General features: G+C 37.3%; 1 protein-coding gene and 1 non-coding gene across 10 annotated transcripts in view; both read left to right on the plus strand.

The window, feature by feature from the left end:
* The window catches only part of ENPP2 (ectonucleotide pyrophosphatase/phosphodiesterase 2), a 107407-nt gene that overhangs the window by 46940 nt on the left and 43904 nt on the right, over nucleotides 1-16563 (plus strand). For all 9 annotated transcript variants that reach the window (XM_028168191.2, XM_028168190.2, XM_007188818.2 and 6 more), the window contains exons 4-9: nucleotides 288-413; nucleotides 2432-2492; nucleotides 4561-4658; nucleotides 4873-4952; nucleotides 5703-5822; nucleotides 13031-13086. In XM_028168191.2, the coding sequence (XP_028023992.1) occupies nucleotides 288-413; nucleotides 2432-2492; nucleotides 4561-4658; nucleotides 4873-4952; nucleotides 5703-5822; nucleotides 13031-13086 (541 nt within the window). The remainder of the gene's footprint in view (nucleotides 1-287; nucleotides 414-2431; nucleotides 2493-4560; nucleotides 4659-4872; nucleotides 4953-5702; nucleotides 5823-13030; nucleotides 13087-16563) is intronic.
* On the plus strand, nucleotides 3458-3530 carry TRNAW-CCA (transfer RNA tryptophan (anticodon CCA)). Its single transcript has one exon. It is a non-coding gene; the product is annotated as a tRNA-Trp (tRNA).

A 16563-nucleotide genomic window follows, 5' to 3' on the forward strand; every position in this document is an offset into this window, starting at 1 on the left:
TACACATTGTATTGGGTCTTTTAGGACAGTTGGCAAATGGTTAAGGGTTTCATTTTTCCAAAGGAGCCCAGTGGCATTTGGCTTTGTACTCTGATTTGAAAAATTAAAAATCCATCCTATTTGTAAGTCCTCCAAATATCATCTAGGCCTCAGGCCAACTCTAATTTCACAAGCAGATTAAATGATGTGGGATTTTAGCTCTTTTTCTTGGCAAACGTTGTAAGCAATTGTGGCCTCTTTTATTTGGTTTGTGTGAAGCAGTGAGTGTTCTGTTGTGCCGATTTCAGCTGGCGGCTGGGAGTGTACTAAGGACAGATGCGGAGAAGTAAGAAATGAAGACAATGCTTGTCACTGCTCAGAGGACTGCTTGGCCAGGGGAGACTGCTGTACTAATTACCAAGTGGTTTGCAAAGGTACATGTTTCCTTGGGTTGGCTTGATCTTTAAAAGAATAAAAACTGGAGATGTTCGAAGAGACCTTGGATATTGTGGATATATCACCTTGGATATGGCCTTGGGAGGCAGGAATGAGTTGTCCTTCCTAATTTCTCATGCTTCTTTCTTAGTTTTGCTTCTCTGCATTTCACTGACCTGAAATAACAAGGAAATAACCCCAAGTTCTATAATTAGATACAGCCAGAATAATGAGGAGATTTCTAAAAGAGTTCCTGTCTTGGTCCTAGGTCAGGTTTCCTAGAAGCAGAGCCTGAGACAGGAATTCTGTGTATGGAATTTATTGGAAGAGTGCTCTGCAAGAAAACCATATAAGGGAGCAGGGGATGTGGGAGAGGGGAAAGCAAGCAAGGATGTGGCATCAGGGGAAGTCTCACCTTGGTCTGCTCTACTGCGGGCTCTGGAAAGTAAATCCCAGAGTTCTTACCTTTGAGTCAAGGGGCATGGCTTTTGTACTCACTAGCTGTAAGTTGTAAGCCGAAGCACCAGCAGCAGCATGGGAATGGGGGTACTAGCTGCTAAAGGGGATGGGACACCAATAGCTCCTGCTATACCCCAAAGCCATACATGCATGTGTGCTGACTTTGTGTGGCTGATTGTCAAATATGATGGTTTTATTCCAATAATAAATACTACTCAATGGACTGCCGAACATATAAAAATACGCAGTTTCTGTCTTTAAGGATTTTTAAGTCATCGTGGCACCCACTTCTAAAGTTAATGGAAGGATCCAAGGATCTTTGTGTAAAGTTTGCAAGTCATTTTTTAGTGTCTAAATTAAGTCCTCTTCCTAGCTGTGACATGGAACATTTAAATAGAGTTTCTGTTAAAATATTTTGGGGGAAAAGCAAATCAGTTCTGAAATATGCATAGTGTTTATTTATGGCAAGACATACTGCCTGAATGCTGAGTTTGAAAATTTTTCCTACCCAGATGATTATTGGAACTGTTGATAAAGCATAAAACTCATTGAGAATTTATTTCCTTTTCCCTTTTATTTCCCTAGTTAATGTACCAATAAGCCACAAAGGCTATTAGAAGAGAAAATAAAGTCCTAAGTATCACTGGTCGTTGAATCATGAAACGCTGGCTTTTGCTGGTTTAAAATTCTAGTTGCAGTACTTTTGTAGGGCCCATATGTACGCCTGGGTTATTACACATGTGGTAAAACTTCCCTATTTTAAGGAGCATGGTACTTACACAATTGTCAGTAGTTAGATTCTTATTGACCAGGGAGGTATCCAGTGCTCTTTACATGGGAGCCATTTTTCCAAAGTCTTGGTCACAAATGTTACTTATGTTCAAGGAGAACTTAAAGCAAATGCTTTTTGATAATTTTCATTTTCTCCAAAGTAAGCTTCATTTTGTATCTAAGCTCTTTTCTGGTCTCTATTCTTGATGGGAGTAACTCAAGAAAGACATAGGTTTATGCTTTCAGATCTTAGTGGAAGATAAAAGTGAAAGATAGCATTGGTTTTTATTCCTAAGTGCAAGGGCTGTACACAGATCCATTGGCAAATAACCTCTCTATTGCAATATTCCATCTATCATCTCTGGGTAGTCTAAATCTTTTTCCCCAGCTAAAGGGAAGTTGTGCCATGTTTTCTATGGCTATGAGATGTTTGGTGGCCTAGGAAAAAATGTTCTGTCTAATGACCAAACAGTTTATTTCTGGAGGGAGACTAACATGGAATTTTGTTCACTGACGCCACTGGTGTTTTTATCTACAAACCATTTAGACTCGGAAGGCTCAAATAAACACCACTTGGGGTTATTAAATCTAGACTTTCCCATCATGTATGGGTGTAGTTTAGTAAGCCAAAACAGACACTAGGCTTTATTTCAGAAGTTCTTTTTAGATGGCGTCCCATAAACAATGAGTATCAAACAGGACACAGGTCCTGCAGTTATACACTTCAAGGCTCTGGATGGTATTTATAATTAGATTCACCAAAAAGTCTACCCATTTTTCCTTACAGGAGAGTCACATTGGGTAGATGATGACTGTGAGGAAATAAAGGCCCCAGAATGTCCTGCAGGGTGAGTGCATTTTATGAATATTATACAGTTTTATATATTTATTGATAAAATATCAAAGGCTATGGATGGGTAAATGGTTAAAAACAATGTAAAACTGAAATCCTCTTATATAGGCAAACTTATGAGTACTTCTGAGTAATTTACCAGTCGAATGCTGGAATGTACATCTTGAAGTAGGGAATTAAAAAAAAATTTTTTCTCCTATCACCTGCACATATCAGAGACTGAATATCCTCTGTATCTCACCTTAGCTGAAGATTTTACGAAGTATATGTAAGTAATACTGAAGAAAAAAAGAAACATTTCTGGCAGTGATTTGGTTTTTTTTCCTGTGTTTTTTCCTGAAGTGCTGCTTCTGCTTTTTTTTTTTTTGGTGACGGTAGTGGTGGTGGGGTGGCTGAAGGGAGGACTACAGAATGTCTCGAAAATATTATCCAAGATGGTAACTCCTACCAGATGCTACAGAAACTTGACAAACCACTACAGCCCTGCTTTGCTGGGATACAGCCAAACTTGAGTGACACCCCACAGCTCAAGTGGGACCAGCATAAGGCACTTATTACGCCTTCCAGGAAACTGTTGCAAATTCATGGACCCTTAAAATGCCTGGCAGAAAATAAAATGTTCTACAAATGTGTTTTCATGAATGTGTTTGATCGAGTGTCTTTTTGTTTTAGGCAGCACAGCCTGGGACACAAAATCCAAGAATTTAAATATTTTTATTTTTGTCTCCTTTTTAACTTTCATGAGCTACTTGAACTTCTTTGGACTTTTAGAATGGGATGGCAATAGTTTCTGAATGTTTAAAATGTGTTCAGTTATTTTGGAGGTGAAAGCAGTCTATGTGGTAGAAGCGTTAAATTATAATAGTTATGATAATAATGAACTCATATAGTATTGTTCTAAGTTCTTTATATGTGAATCTATTTTAAACGAGTCATTTAACATATGCCTCATTTGGGACTTCCCTGGTGGTCCAGTGGTTAAGATTCTATGCCCCCAATGCAGGGGGCCCAGGTTCGATCCCTGGTCAGGGAACTAGATCCCGCATGCTGCAACTAAAGATTCCGCATGCCGCAACTAAAAAGATCCCGCATGCCGCAATTAAGGTCCAGCGCAGCCAAATAAATAAATAAATATTTTTAAAAATGCCACATCATAAATGTAGCTTCAAATAAATTCAAGCCCGTGCTTGCTGAATTATCTTCAAACTATTAGAAACAGTTTTGCACATAGTTTAGCGTTCTCAAGTCTGATTGAACAACTGTATCTTTAGAATATAACAAAAGGCCTATTTCATCAGTCCTGCCCTAGTTAGGTGGATAGTCTAGTTTTTTATTGATTGATTTTTAGATCTTCAACAATTTTAATTATTTTTGAAATTATTTTGTAATTAAACCTAAAATAATTTTTGTATAAGTATTTAGTTCTAGTGACAGGAATACTACTGCTATTAATTTCATCTCCCTTCCTTCCTTCCTTCCTTCCTTCCTTTTTTCTTGTAGTTGATAAATATTTATTGAAGCCCTACTATGGGTCCACAAAATAAAAAGATGAATAAGACACAAACTGTGCTTTGAAACGAGTGAAGAAGGTAAACATGTTAATATAGCAATATAATATAGTATAATGTATATATGAATGATAAAAGAGGTATTAATTAATATCTTAAAGGGATTCAGAAGCATGACACCTAATACTATGAAAGAGGAAATCTTGAGCTGAATTTTAAAGAATGAATAGGAGTTTTTCAGGTAGCAAATGGGAGAATCAATATTCCAGGCAAATATAGCAGCTTTTTACATTGTGAAAAACTTTGTTTGCAGTGCAAGAGGCAGCAGTGGAGAAAGTACATTAGGGGAAATCTGGAGTCCAGGCCCTTCCCTGGTCATTTAACTCTGCACTTAAGTTGCCATAAATGTTATGTGGCTAGAAGCCCAGGCTTGTACAGATATCCTCCCTTGAAGTTTCATCTTGGAAACCCTCGGTTCCAATTATTGAGAATGGCTAGACATAAAGCAAACCTGTGACAATAATTTTTCTAAAGCTTAATGTGTTACTGTTTAAGGTTTGTTCGCCCTCCATTAATCATCTTCTCTGTGGATGGTTTCCGTGCATCGTACATGAAGAAAGGCAGCAAGGTCATGCCTAACATTGAAAAACTAAGTAAGTCATTTTCATACTGTGTTCTTATCTGTAATCCATGATCTGCCCAGTAACCACTTAGCTGTCGGTTATGAGATGTATGGACCCATGACTTCACTATTTGAAATTCAAAAGTGAAGGTAGCACATGTCTGTGATCATTTATAGAATGGATTTGCATGCATGAGGTGATCCCTGGTTGTTCTCTTGCTCTAATACCTGAATTCTGTTTCCAGGGTCTTGTGGCACTCACTCTCCCTACATGAGGCCCGTGTACCCGACAAAAACTTTCCCTAACTTATACACTCTGGCCACTGTAAGTATTTTTTCAAGTGGTGTAGATTCAAAGTGCTGATTTCATCCTGAAATGACTTAAAGAGAGATTTAAAAAACATGTTCCTTAGTGTTGAAAGAAAATCTTTCTATTTTTCATCTTACCTGTATCAGTTGTTCATAGTAAATGCCTTTTACAACTTTGTGGATGACTGAACTTCATTGCAACTTTAAAACCTTTTTTTTCAGCTGCAGTTCTGTCTGCATACATACATTCAACCTCTCAAATACCACAGGAGCTATTCTTTATTTTCTGAATTTTCAAATGAAAAATGTTGACTTCAGAGCTGCTATGTTTAAATTTTCAGACACTCCCAATTCTACCTTGCTTTCTTCTTTAAAAAATATAATTTATTTATTTATTTTTGGTTTGGAGTAGAAATAGAACCTAGGAAAAAGGAATAGTGTATTTAGAAACTTTGGAGGCACATAAGTAAATTTCATTCTAAAGGATAATTTATTGTAATAAAAATTATTGTCATCTTATTAAATGCAACAGTTAAAAAAAATCGCAATATTAAATTTCTTATAATCATGTCAAGTTTCACGGATGGCTTATAATTAGTCCATAGATAATATTTCTGTTTGCTAAGACAGACACGTATAAAGGTTATATATGTTTTATATAAAATCGGAAATTAAATATTGTTATAAAACCTTCTATGATAAGAAAATTTATGATAGAACTATTATGTGTGGATTATTTTGACAATAAATTTGCTTTTCCACAAAGGGGCTATATCCAGAATCACATGGAATTGTTGGCAATTCAATGTATGATCCTGTATTTGATGCCACTTTCCATCTTCGAGGGCGAGAGAAATTTAATCATAGGTGGTGGGGAGGTCAACCGGTGAGTTTTGCATTTTTTTGTGTGTCTGTGCCTTGAAACATTTCACCCACCCCCAAATTTGTTACCTGTTGAAAAGATGCATTTAATTTCCTCATACTTGGTAATGTTTCTGTCTTTTGATATTGTATATATATGTGTGTGTATGTGTGTACATAATATATGTGTATATATATGTGCATATAATATGTATGTGCATGTGTATTATGTATATATATTTATATATGTATGTGTATACGTATGTGCATATACAATGTATATATACTGATATACATATGTTTATGTGTCTATGTTTATACATGTGTGTATGTGAGGTTATGATGATAAAAGTGTGCGATGATAAGGATCTTCATTAGGGTGACAGTGGTAGAAATGGTGACATAGGGGTGACTTTCAGAAATATTTTGAAGAAGGAATACTCAGATCTTATTGATTTACTAGATTTGTGGGCACAATGAAAAAGAAGTGAATGACATGACTGCCACAAAATTTTAGCCCAAGCGCCATATGATCAGGAACAGGGAAACTTGCTGGGAAAAAAAAATCTCAATGAAACCCACAGTAAATTTATGAATTCTTCTGTTTAATCCATTTTTTAAAAAATCTTGGAAGTTACATATAAGTGGAATCCACCTTGGTTCTGGACCAGCAAATTGATAGATACTTTGAAAGAAATCATCCTATTTACTTCAGATCAAATGGCTGGGCAGAAAGTAAAAAGGGATGTAGGTGGCTTTCTGCACAATATTTTTCCTGTGACTGTGTGTATGTGTACGGTCAGGCAGCTTGCTTTGGTCAGAGGTGAGCAAAGAAGCAACATAAATCCACAGCTTAGTTCAATGTGCAGAATTGAACTAAGTGCGTGTGACCCTGGGTAGAAGGATCCGAATCCCCATAGGAACACATCCCAGTACACACAGTCAATCAGAAACACGTAGAAGAAGGATGGCAAATGGTTCCATCTCATGCCTACTCTGACTGGGGGCCACGGCTCCCTGGAACACTGGCGGGAAGGAGGGCTGGGAGGCTTTTGTGCAAACTGCCGTGGCATGAAGAGTGGGCAGTCTGCAAATATCCACGTACCTACCATCCCCAAATGATCTCCTTCCTGGAAATGCTTGCTTCAGTCTATGGGCTAAATAGAGAATATAAAGTATGAAAAAAATGGTATTGCTCTTTGAGAAAAGGTCATCTATGACAAAAATATTCATATTGCATAATCAGTATGCATGGTTAAATATGGGCTTTTCATTAAAAAAAATGTTGGAAGACTTGTATATCTGTAGAAGTGTTTCTTTCTAGCAGAGGTTCTGATTCTGCTGTCTTTATTTAGGCTAGACTCCCAGAAGTCTATGATGTCCTACGTTGTAAGCAAAGTGAAATTTGTTTACAGTGTGGATTTCCCAAAGTTTATGATAGAGGAACATTTTAGGTGTAAATAAAATAATTGAAATTTGAGTTCTGTCAAGAGTTGTTGCTAGTTGGTCTTTTATATTAATTTTGTCATGGAAGCAAACTTGCTTGAAGAACTGCAAAGGATATAAATAGTAATTTTATCAAATTGGATCAGCTTCCACTGAGTGTGGATATTAGGCTTCCTCTGGGTTGGCATGACTCAGAAGATGAGTCCACATATTCATTAACTTCTGCAGAAACAGAGCAGACGGAAAGCTGTGAACCTGCTCAATGAAGTGAAGTCTGTTTTAACTCTGTTTGCCTGTTTCCTCACTAACTCTCTAAGTCGACACATTTCACTAAGTTTAGTAGTTCCCTAGTGCTGACGGAGATTTGCAGTGAAACTGATTTGTGTTTCTGTCTATCTTCTTGAACAAGATGCCACCATAAGAAATCCAAGGAGCACAGTAGATATCATTTAAAAACATGTTTTATAGAAACTTGGCACATAGGAAGAATATATGGGCAGGAACTATAAGAAACTACAGTATGAGTATAAGAAATTATAAGTGCTATAAGAAAAGATGAGCCTTAATAAATACTCCTTAAGCATTTATACCATCCTCTCAGGGGCTTGTATATTTTACAGTGAAAAAATAATTGGAGTAGAGAAAATATTTATAAAAATCTTAACAGGTAATTAAGCCAAACTCAACTTATTTTTTACTGAGTGATTAAACCATGAAAGACATTTGGCTAAATAATATATGAGTCAGATTAAATGGTGAATAAGAACCACTCTTATTCTAGTTTGAAATTTTATATATGACATGAGGCATTTGTAGTGTCCATTCAATTTGAATCGCACCATTCGACTTCCAAAAATAATTTCTATAATTTAATTTTATTTTTAAAACCCTGATATAGCCACTTTAGCAAACTTGAGTCTGCTTTTAATTTGTTAATCTTCAGAATGCACTATTAAAAGTTGTCATTCACTGTACGACCCTACATTTCTCCTACATATTATAAGAGGATTCCTTTTTATGTTGTTGTTTTGAAACTATTTACTTTTTTCTCATTACAAAAGTATGTTCCATACTCTTAACAGAGTGCCATAAGTGTGTTTGTTTCTTTGAAAAATCTCTCCATTCTAATCCTGTGATTTCTAATACTAAGATAACTCAGTGGGGAAATTGCCTGTTCCCTTCAAAGCTGGACTCAGAGAGGTGGAGAGTGAATGAGACTCCACAGGGCCCACTACGTGTGGCGAGCTGAGAGATGAGTCCAGCACCCTTCCATGGTGCAAGTCCTCTGAAGCCACAGTTTCTGGAGGAAGGAGGATTCTTTTTAAAAGTTAAAAAAAAAATTTTAATTGAATGAAATATTCTTTAAACTCTATAGTGCTTTACAATTTTCAGAAGTTTCACACACATGATATCAGATAATCCCATAATAACCCCCCTTTTCCCCCCTACCTATCGCCCCCTCCCCCTTCTCTCTCCTCACTGGTAACCACTAGTTTGTTCTTTATATCTGTGAGTCAGCTTCTTTTTTGTTTTATTTACTAGTTTGTTGCATTCCTATTACTTCTCAAGTTGCTGGGCCTATGGTGGTTTTCGGCCAGTATTGGTGATGCAATGAGTTGGTCCTGAGACCATCCTTGTGAATTACTGTAGTGTAAGAACACAAGAAAGATGGCAGGTTCAAGAAAGAGACAGCAAAGAGAAGAAGAATGACATTAGAGTAGGAGTGAACTTCCAGGCCAAAGGGATTGGCTTGATGGAAAATGTTAGTCTTTGCTTACCACTTTGTCTAACAGGTGACTTTCTTTTTTTTTTTCCAGGAAAATTTTACCTTTTCTTTATTCTGTTTCTTTTCCATATACTGCAATAAATCTATATTTTTCTCATTTTACTATATCATAATGTACTTAGGATAGACTCTACTCTCCTGGTCCCTTTGCTGCCAGGCTCATTTCTCTTTCAAATTTCACTTTAAGCATCCTTTTCTAAGTAGATTTCACTAAGCTCCCTCAGCCCTTGCTAAGCTCAGGGACCCTCTTTTGGGTTTTCTTGTTATTTCTATCATAATTGTGACCATATCATTTGAAATTATTCACATAATCTGCTTTAGTCTATGAGCCCCATGAGGGTAGAGACTTGATTTATTTATCTCTTTATTCTCAGGACCTAACCCACAGCCTAACACATTTAGGTGTCCATTTATTATGTTTTGGATTGAACTGTTCTACAGCCCCATCTGAGGCATGTTTGCCTGTACTTCTTCCTGTATTTCATCACTCACCTTCTTCTGGCCCTGATCACCTGGAAAGAGCCACACTAGTCCACAGTCTATTCTGCTGCATCCCCAAACCCTCACAGCTTTAATTTGTTCCTACTCTTGAATCTCAGTGATTGATTTACTCCTGTTGATACTAGGGCCCCGCCCATTCCTCTGGTCTCCCAGAATTCTATTTCTTCTACCTCTGTGCTTTAGAATGCAAAGGAATAATTTCCCTGCAAAGAACTGCTAGGAAGACTACAATAGTAGTTCATGGTTTTCAAAAATGTTTTTTTTGCTTGTTTTCCTTTTTAAAACATCTCCCCTTCTCCCACAGCTGCATATTCTCCTGAATTTGAGAAAGTGTTGGATTTCGCATTTAAATGCTCCTGGTCCCAGTGGGAGTTTTCTTTTCTTTTTTTTTATTCCTGATAACATATCAAGAAGGTACAATATTATTTCCATTTGTCCCCTTTTCAAAATGTAGCATCTAGGACACAAATGTTGAAAACTCTGCCTCTAGATAAAGGAAAGCAATGGAAGAGATACTGGGATTAAAGGTGGGAAGGCCAGACTCAGTGTCTTCTTAGCTAATATTTTTTTAGCTGTGTTGTTTGGCCCATCTCTGAGGAAATATAGATTACATTCAAATTCAGAATGGGAAATGGGAAATTATAATTCTTATTTCTCTGAATTAACAAGAAACTAGTTTTATGATTTCTGTTTTACGATTCTCCCTCCCCTGCCCCTCTTCCACTTTATAGACCAAGAGGCTCCTTTTTATTTATCTTCCTTTGGACCAGCATTTTACTGCATTTTTTTCTCTGTAATTACTAGATTTAACTTTAGAGTTCTGAAATATAATATATATGTATAACTTGCAAAGGAACTTTTATAGCTGCTCATGATCTGATTTAACTTAAGAAACTTTCTTCATGCTTCAGTCTCATACCATTTGCCAAACCTTTGACCGACCAGCTTCATTACTGCTAGGGTCCTTTCCTTTGAGATTTTAAAATGTTTTTTTAATTCCAAGTATTCTCTCTTATTTGTTCATTCTTTGCACTTTTCTGACCATGCTCCCAATTTTCTTTTAGAAAATGCGGCCAACACAACTTGTACCAAGAAGCAGGGAGAAATTTTTTGCTTCTTTTTTGGAAGAAATAGAGAAAGAAATAAAAAATTTTTACCTTTAGTTTGTCTTCATAGTTCACATTGCTTTTTACAACTGGTTAATTTTTTTTTTTTTTCTGATTACCAAGATGTTAATTGTCACTACAAAATTTTTGGGAAGTACAGACAAGTACAAAGAACCAATGATTCTGATTTTGCCACTGGGATAATTTTAGCACCCTCACATCTGTCGTCTCTCCTAGTGCTCTTTCCTTATACCATTGCAAAGACTCCTTTGGTGATCTTTCCCCCTGAGGGTTAGTAAGCTAAAAGTTACTTATAGGGCTTCCTGTTGCTCTGATAATGCCAACATCAGCGTGTATTCCACAATATAACTTTTGAAAATGTAGGGTCATCATTTGACAAAACTGTATTAAAAAAATTTCCATTAGAAAACCGCAGATTGATTTTACATTTCATATCTGCCAAATATTGCCTAATACAGCTTCCTTGGAAATGTCAAGGCACCACATTTTCTAGGAAGTTGTTTGGCTATGCATGCACCAAGGTTGTGTCTCTGAAACTAAAATAAGTATGCAAATAGATCACTTAATATAAGAAACTGGTCTCTCTGGGATCTGAGGTGGTTTTGAGGCACGTGCAGGGTGTCCAGGACTCAGCTTGAGTTCACCTTCTTGCCAGAGGAGGCGCTGACACAAGAATGAATGAAACTCCAGGACCCATCTGAGTCCTCCTTGGCGTGAGGATACCCAGAAATGCCAGAGTTTATCTGTAAAGCAGAAGGATACTTTGGACCAAACCCCGGTAGGATGCTCAGAGCAATCTGAGATCCTGACCTCTCTGTCTCTGGTCCGTCCCAATGGGACGAGGACTCCACCTTTCCCATGCTAATGACATCCACTGGCAGCTCAGACGTCCAGGAATCTGGGAGGGTGCTGTATGCTCTCCTGCCCCATCCCTCACTTGCCAGCTGCAGCAGCTGTGATTTTGGAGCTGGGAGTTTCCAGTCCTCCCCAGGGGCCTGGGAATCCTTGTAGAATTCTCCCAGGCCAGGCGTTCCAGACTTTGCTGAGGCCATGGCCAAGCTCCTGAATGCCTCACACCTCCAAATTGCCCCTTTCCTCAAAAAACAAAGATTTTAACTGGAGTAAGTAAAACACTATCAAATTCTGGAGACAAAGAAACCAGAAAGGAGGTTGGTTGCAACTCGTAGACCATTTTTGTTTTGGTCTTATAAAAAACCAAGCTACACTTCTTTTTCCTGTTTGCCTCCTAAAGCTAAGGGGTTTCTTCTCACAGACTTCTATTCAATGGGACACTGGCCATTCTAAGTTGTTTTTAGTGTCCTGAAAATAAATGGATTATATTTATTTCCATTAATGCATAATAATTAAGATGAAAATTGATCTAGTGTTTACCAAATGCTAAAACACTGTTTTTAAGGACTTTACATGTATTAACTCATTAAAGCTCAGAATAATCCTATGCGCTAGGTAATATTATCTATATTTTAAAGGAATGTAGAGACCTTAAATAACTAACTGAAGGATCACACAGCGGGTAAGTGACAGAGGCAAGGCTTAAAATGCAGCTAGCTGGTCGCTGGGCTCAGGTTCTTAACTGCTGTATCTTCTACCTCCCAACAGCATGAGCTGGAAAGAATATACATATATTGGCCACTCCACGGGGCATGGGGGATCTTAGTTTTCCAACCAGGGATCGAACCCATGCCCCCTGCAGTGGAAACGCAGAGTCTTAACCACTGGACCGCCAGGGAAGTCCCTGGAAAGAATATTTTAAAAGCCTTAATGACATGCCTGGTTCACCTAACTTATCCCAGGAGTTTACTCCTAAAATTCCACTTACTAAAAGGCTAAGTAAAAGGTACAAGGAGAAAACCAGAATAAAAAATAGCCCCTTTTCCCCATTTCATTCACCTCATTTAAAACAAAACAAGACAAAGCTAGGTTCTGAGATCCTGGCATCTGTGTGCCAAATTGGGGTTTTCCTCTGTAGGCTTTCAACAGTCAAGGAAACATATGGTCACTCGGGGTCCTTTGATGAGCAGAATTCTGCCATGTAAGTGAAATGTTCAAAACAATGATCAGAAAAGACAGGTACAGAAGAGACTCTTGAGATGAAATAAAAGTTTTTTTTTTAAAAAGCCACTATAATCATAGCAGAGCTTGAAAGCTTTTGCGGAGAATGTATTGAATAACATTTATGGAAAGAATAATTCTGACTTCCAGATGTGAAAAAAAAAAAGGTTGCAAATATTGGGAAATTTATGGTGGGGTATGGTAAAGTATAACATATCTGAGCTAATATATTTTAAAACCTTTTTCTTCTTTGACCCAAACCCAGAATATGTTCTAAGCCTCTTATATTTTCCTCATTAGCTATGGATTACAGCCACCAAGCAAGGGGTGAAAGCTGGGACATTCTTCTGGTCTGTGTAAGTTACCTCTATTTTGTCAATGTAAAATTACAATTATGATTCAATTTAAGAAACATTCATTCAATTTGATTTCACTTCAGTTAAATGTTAACATACTCCAACATATGATTATTTTCGGATTCAAAATAACCCTCCATTTTTTTTTTAAGAGATTCTCTCTGTCTTTTTCCATCTCCATTCTCTTTTCCTCTTCTCTCTCTCTTTTCCCCCATCTTTTCTTAATAGAATGTAAGGAAGATTTTCTCTCCTACATCTAGCCACCCTTTAGATTTTTCTGTCCCTGTTTATAGGTTTTTGGTAACTTGGCACCTAGGGAATGTATATTTCTCAGGCTATTTATTGCTGTGATTTGAATTATCATTTTCTATAAATATATTACAACATTCTATATTTATTTTGGTTCACAACTTTAAAAATCGAATATGGTCTCAGACAGCTGATGTAGTGGTCTAGAGACTGGAAACTCTAGACAGGAGACAAGAGGAAGTCTTTGTTTCCACCCCATTTTCCCACTGAGCTCCAGGATTTCCCTAATAAGAAAAAAGGAACTACTTCTCTTCCCCGCAGAGGTGATGGGGGGATTAGTAGTTAATGTTCATAAAATAGCCTTAAGATGAAACTTACCTAATACAAGTGTCAACATGTTGATTATTTTTGAGGCTCCTTAGTAAGAAAAGGAATCTGTTTCAACTTTCATGGGGATTTTGTTCCCACTGAGATGTTCTTTCCATCTTTTTTTTTTTTTTTTAACCACCTAAAGCTGTTTCCATATTTGCCTCTTATGCCGTAACAAAAATCTGACTATTCTGTAATAGTAGTGCGCTGAGAGCAATCACAGGTTCAAATTAATACAGAATGGTACCATCTATATTCTCCAAATTCAGGAATAAAGGTAGCTTTTTCAGATTTGAAGGGCTAAATTGAAATTGGGTTTGGTGATTTGAAGCTCACACAGAGTGTCCCTTAAAAGTCTCCCCCCCTTTTTAAAAAGAGATTTTCTCTGTTGAGAAATAAGTATATGTTAGAAATGACATGTAGATTTACCGATTTAATCTTATGCATTACATTTTTTAACCCTTGGTTGCCATTGATACTTATAGAAGTGATTTCTTCTGCTCCACAACATATTTGGCTGGCAGAACGGAGAGGTGCCAACAGCATAATTAATACTTAGTCCCCACCCTCACCCCCCGAAACTGCTGCAGCGCTTCATTGAAAAGGCTTAGTGTTCCGGTTTTGAATGGCAATTTTTTCCACCCATTTCAAATCTTATAAGAAGGTAGCTTTTTTGCTCCAAAGATGTCTGTAGTTTGCTTTGCTTCTCAGACTATTCTTTTATCTCTATATCCTGGAAGTGACTTGGATTCATTTTCTTTCTTTCTTTTTTAAAAATCTCTTTAGAACTTAAAAAAAATTGTCATACTTCCAGGTATTTAATGGAATATACGTCAAGGAAATCTACACGTCATAGATTCTGAAAATTTTAAAATTTAAAACCAGATTCAACCATAGACTTAGATGTAAAGGTCATCTTTTTAACCTGGTTCCATATTGCAACCTAGAATTAGTCTAGCTTTTCAAGGGATAGCATTTCATTTCAAAATCATCCTCAGCTGAGTCTCCATTACATTCTTTTATGTCAATTCATGTTCAAAGGCAGTAATTCCTTTTATGTATGGGTGTCGAGATTGATTCCAATCCCAGCTCTGTCACGTCATAGATTGCTGACCTTGGACAGGTGATTTACTCTCTCGATAAATCAATGTCCTCATCTTCAAATAGGAATGATAGTCTTCATCATAGGGTATCTTCATCATAGGGCATCGTGAAGATAGAATGAGTTAACTTATTTAAAGTGCTTAGTAGGGTACTTAGTACATAGAGAACGGTCAATAAATGGTATCTGTTTTCTTATTCACATTACCTCTTTCAACAATGACCAGACAATGGCTATATATGACCTAAGGTAATTTGTTCCCCTTTAGCACTAAATAACTCATCTAGGTTATTTTCCATTTTTCCTACTTCCTTTTCTTTTTCTAAACATGTCTAATGTACTTGGTGTCCTGAGAAATTCTATATCAATCAATGATGGTAAAGGCAACAGCATGAATCCCATTTCCCTTTCTGTTTGGAATACACTCTTCCTTTGTCAGATCTGTTTGTGCCGTGTCTGCTTCAAATTTTAAACATTAATGGCTAAGGGCCATGTCTTTTTTGGTCTCTGAGGTTATTTCATAAGGATAATCTAAAACGACTAGGAAACTTAGAGACCACTGTGTCTGACTCCTCATGTTTGAGATCAGAGTGCCAAGGCTTAGAGAGGTAAAATGTACCCAAGGCCACAGTTACAGTGGATACTCAGACCTCTAACGTACTCATGCTCTTACCACACATACGTATTCAGCCCCTGCCCAGAAAACGGCAATCACCTGCTTCTCGTTCCAAGCAGAGAATGGTGACTTCCCCGTAACAGCTTTTTTTTTTTGGTAGGAGTATCTTGTGTCTTTTTTTATATTCACAGAAATGCCTTGAACGTCATACGCTTTTAACAAATATTTCGTGAATGAGTGTACCATATCTGTGGGCCTGTGCATCTAGTACATAATGATAAAAGCTAACTTTTTTGGGGGGTGGGGATGACACGTGGCTTGCAGAATCACAGTTCCCTTACCAGGGATTGAACCCTGGCCACAACAGTGAAAGCCCGGAATCCTAACCACTAGGCCACCAGGGAACTCCCATAAAGCTAACATTTTTCAACGTGCCAGGCACTATTCTAAGTATTAACTCTTTTAATCCATACAACAATCTTATAAGATAGGGACTATTATTCTCCTCATTTTATAGAGGCACTAAAAGGTTAAGTCACTTGTCAAAGTCTCATCCAACACAAACCCAGGCATTCTGGCCTCAGAGCTGACGCTTTTTTCCCCTGCTCCCTACTTGTCAAGTACCCCATCCAAAGAAGGCATTAAAAGGTGAACATTTGGAGCTTGAAACAAATTCTATTAATTTGTATTTTTTCCAGTAGCATCAAGTGAGTCCATCAGAATCCATTTTTGTGACTTAACACCAATTACATAAAATAAAGCAGCTTGTAGGTAGGTAGTGAAGTAAGGTAAAATGAAAAGCCTGCAACATTCACTTTTTTTTTAAGTTAGGAAAGAATTCAAAATATGTAATTATTTTGTTCAGATACAGGGGATTTCTAAGGCTGAAGAATTAAATACCTTCAGCGATTAACCTGGCTTTGCTATGCCTACTTCAAATTCAATTATAGGATATAATAAACAGGATCGCATTTATTCAATAGCATTGGAATTTGTTTAAGTGAGACCTTGTTTTATGGTAAACATGACTTTTTTTGGGCTGGTAGGATAGTTCTAGACAGAGAAGGGGCCAGAGAGAAGAATAACAAATCCCCTACCTATTGGAAATAGGGGGAGGCTGCTTGATTAGGGTCCCTGCCAA

The sequence above is a fragment of the Balaenoptera acutorostrata genome, chromosome 17 (genome assembly GCF_949987535.1).
Source record: "Balaenoptera acutorostrata chromosome 17, mBalAcu1.1, whole genome shotgun sequence".
Lineage (NCBI taxonomy): Eukaryota > Metazoa > Chordata > Mammalia > Artiodactyla > Balaenopteridae > Balaenoptera > Balaenoptera acutorostrata.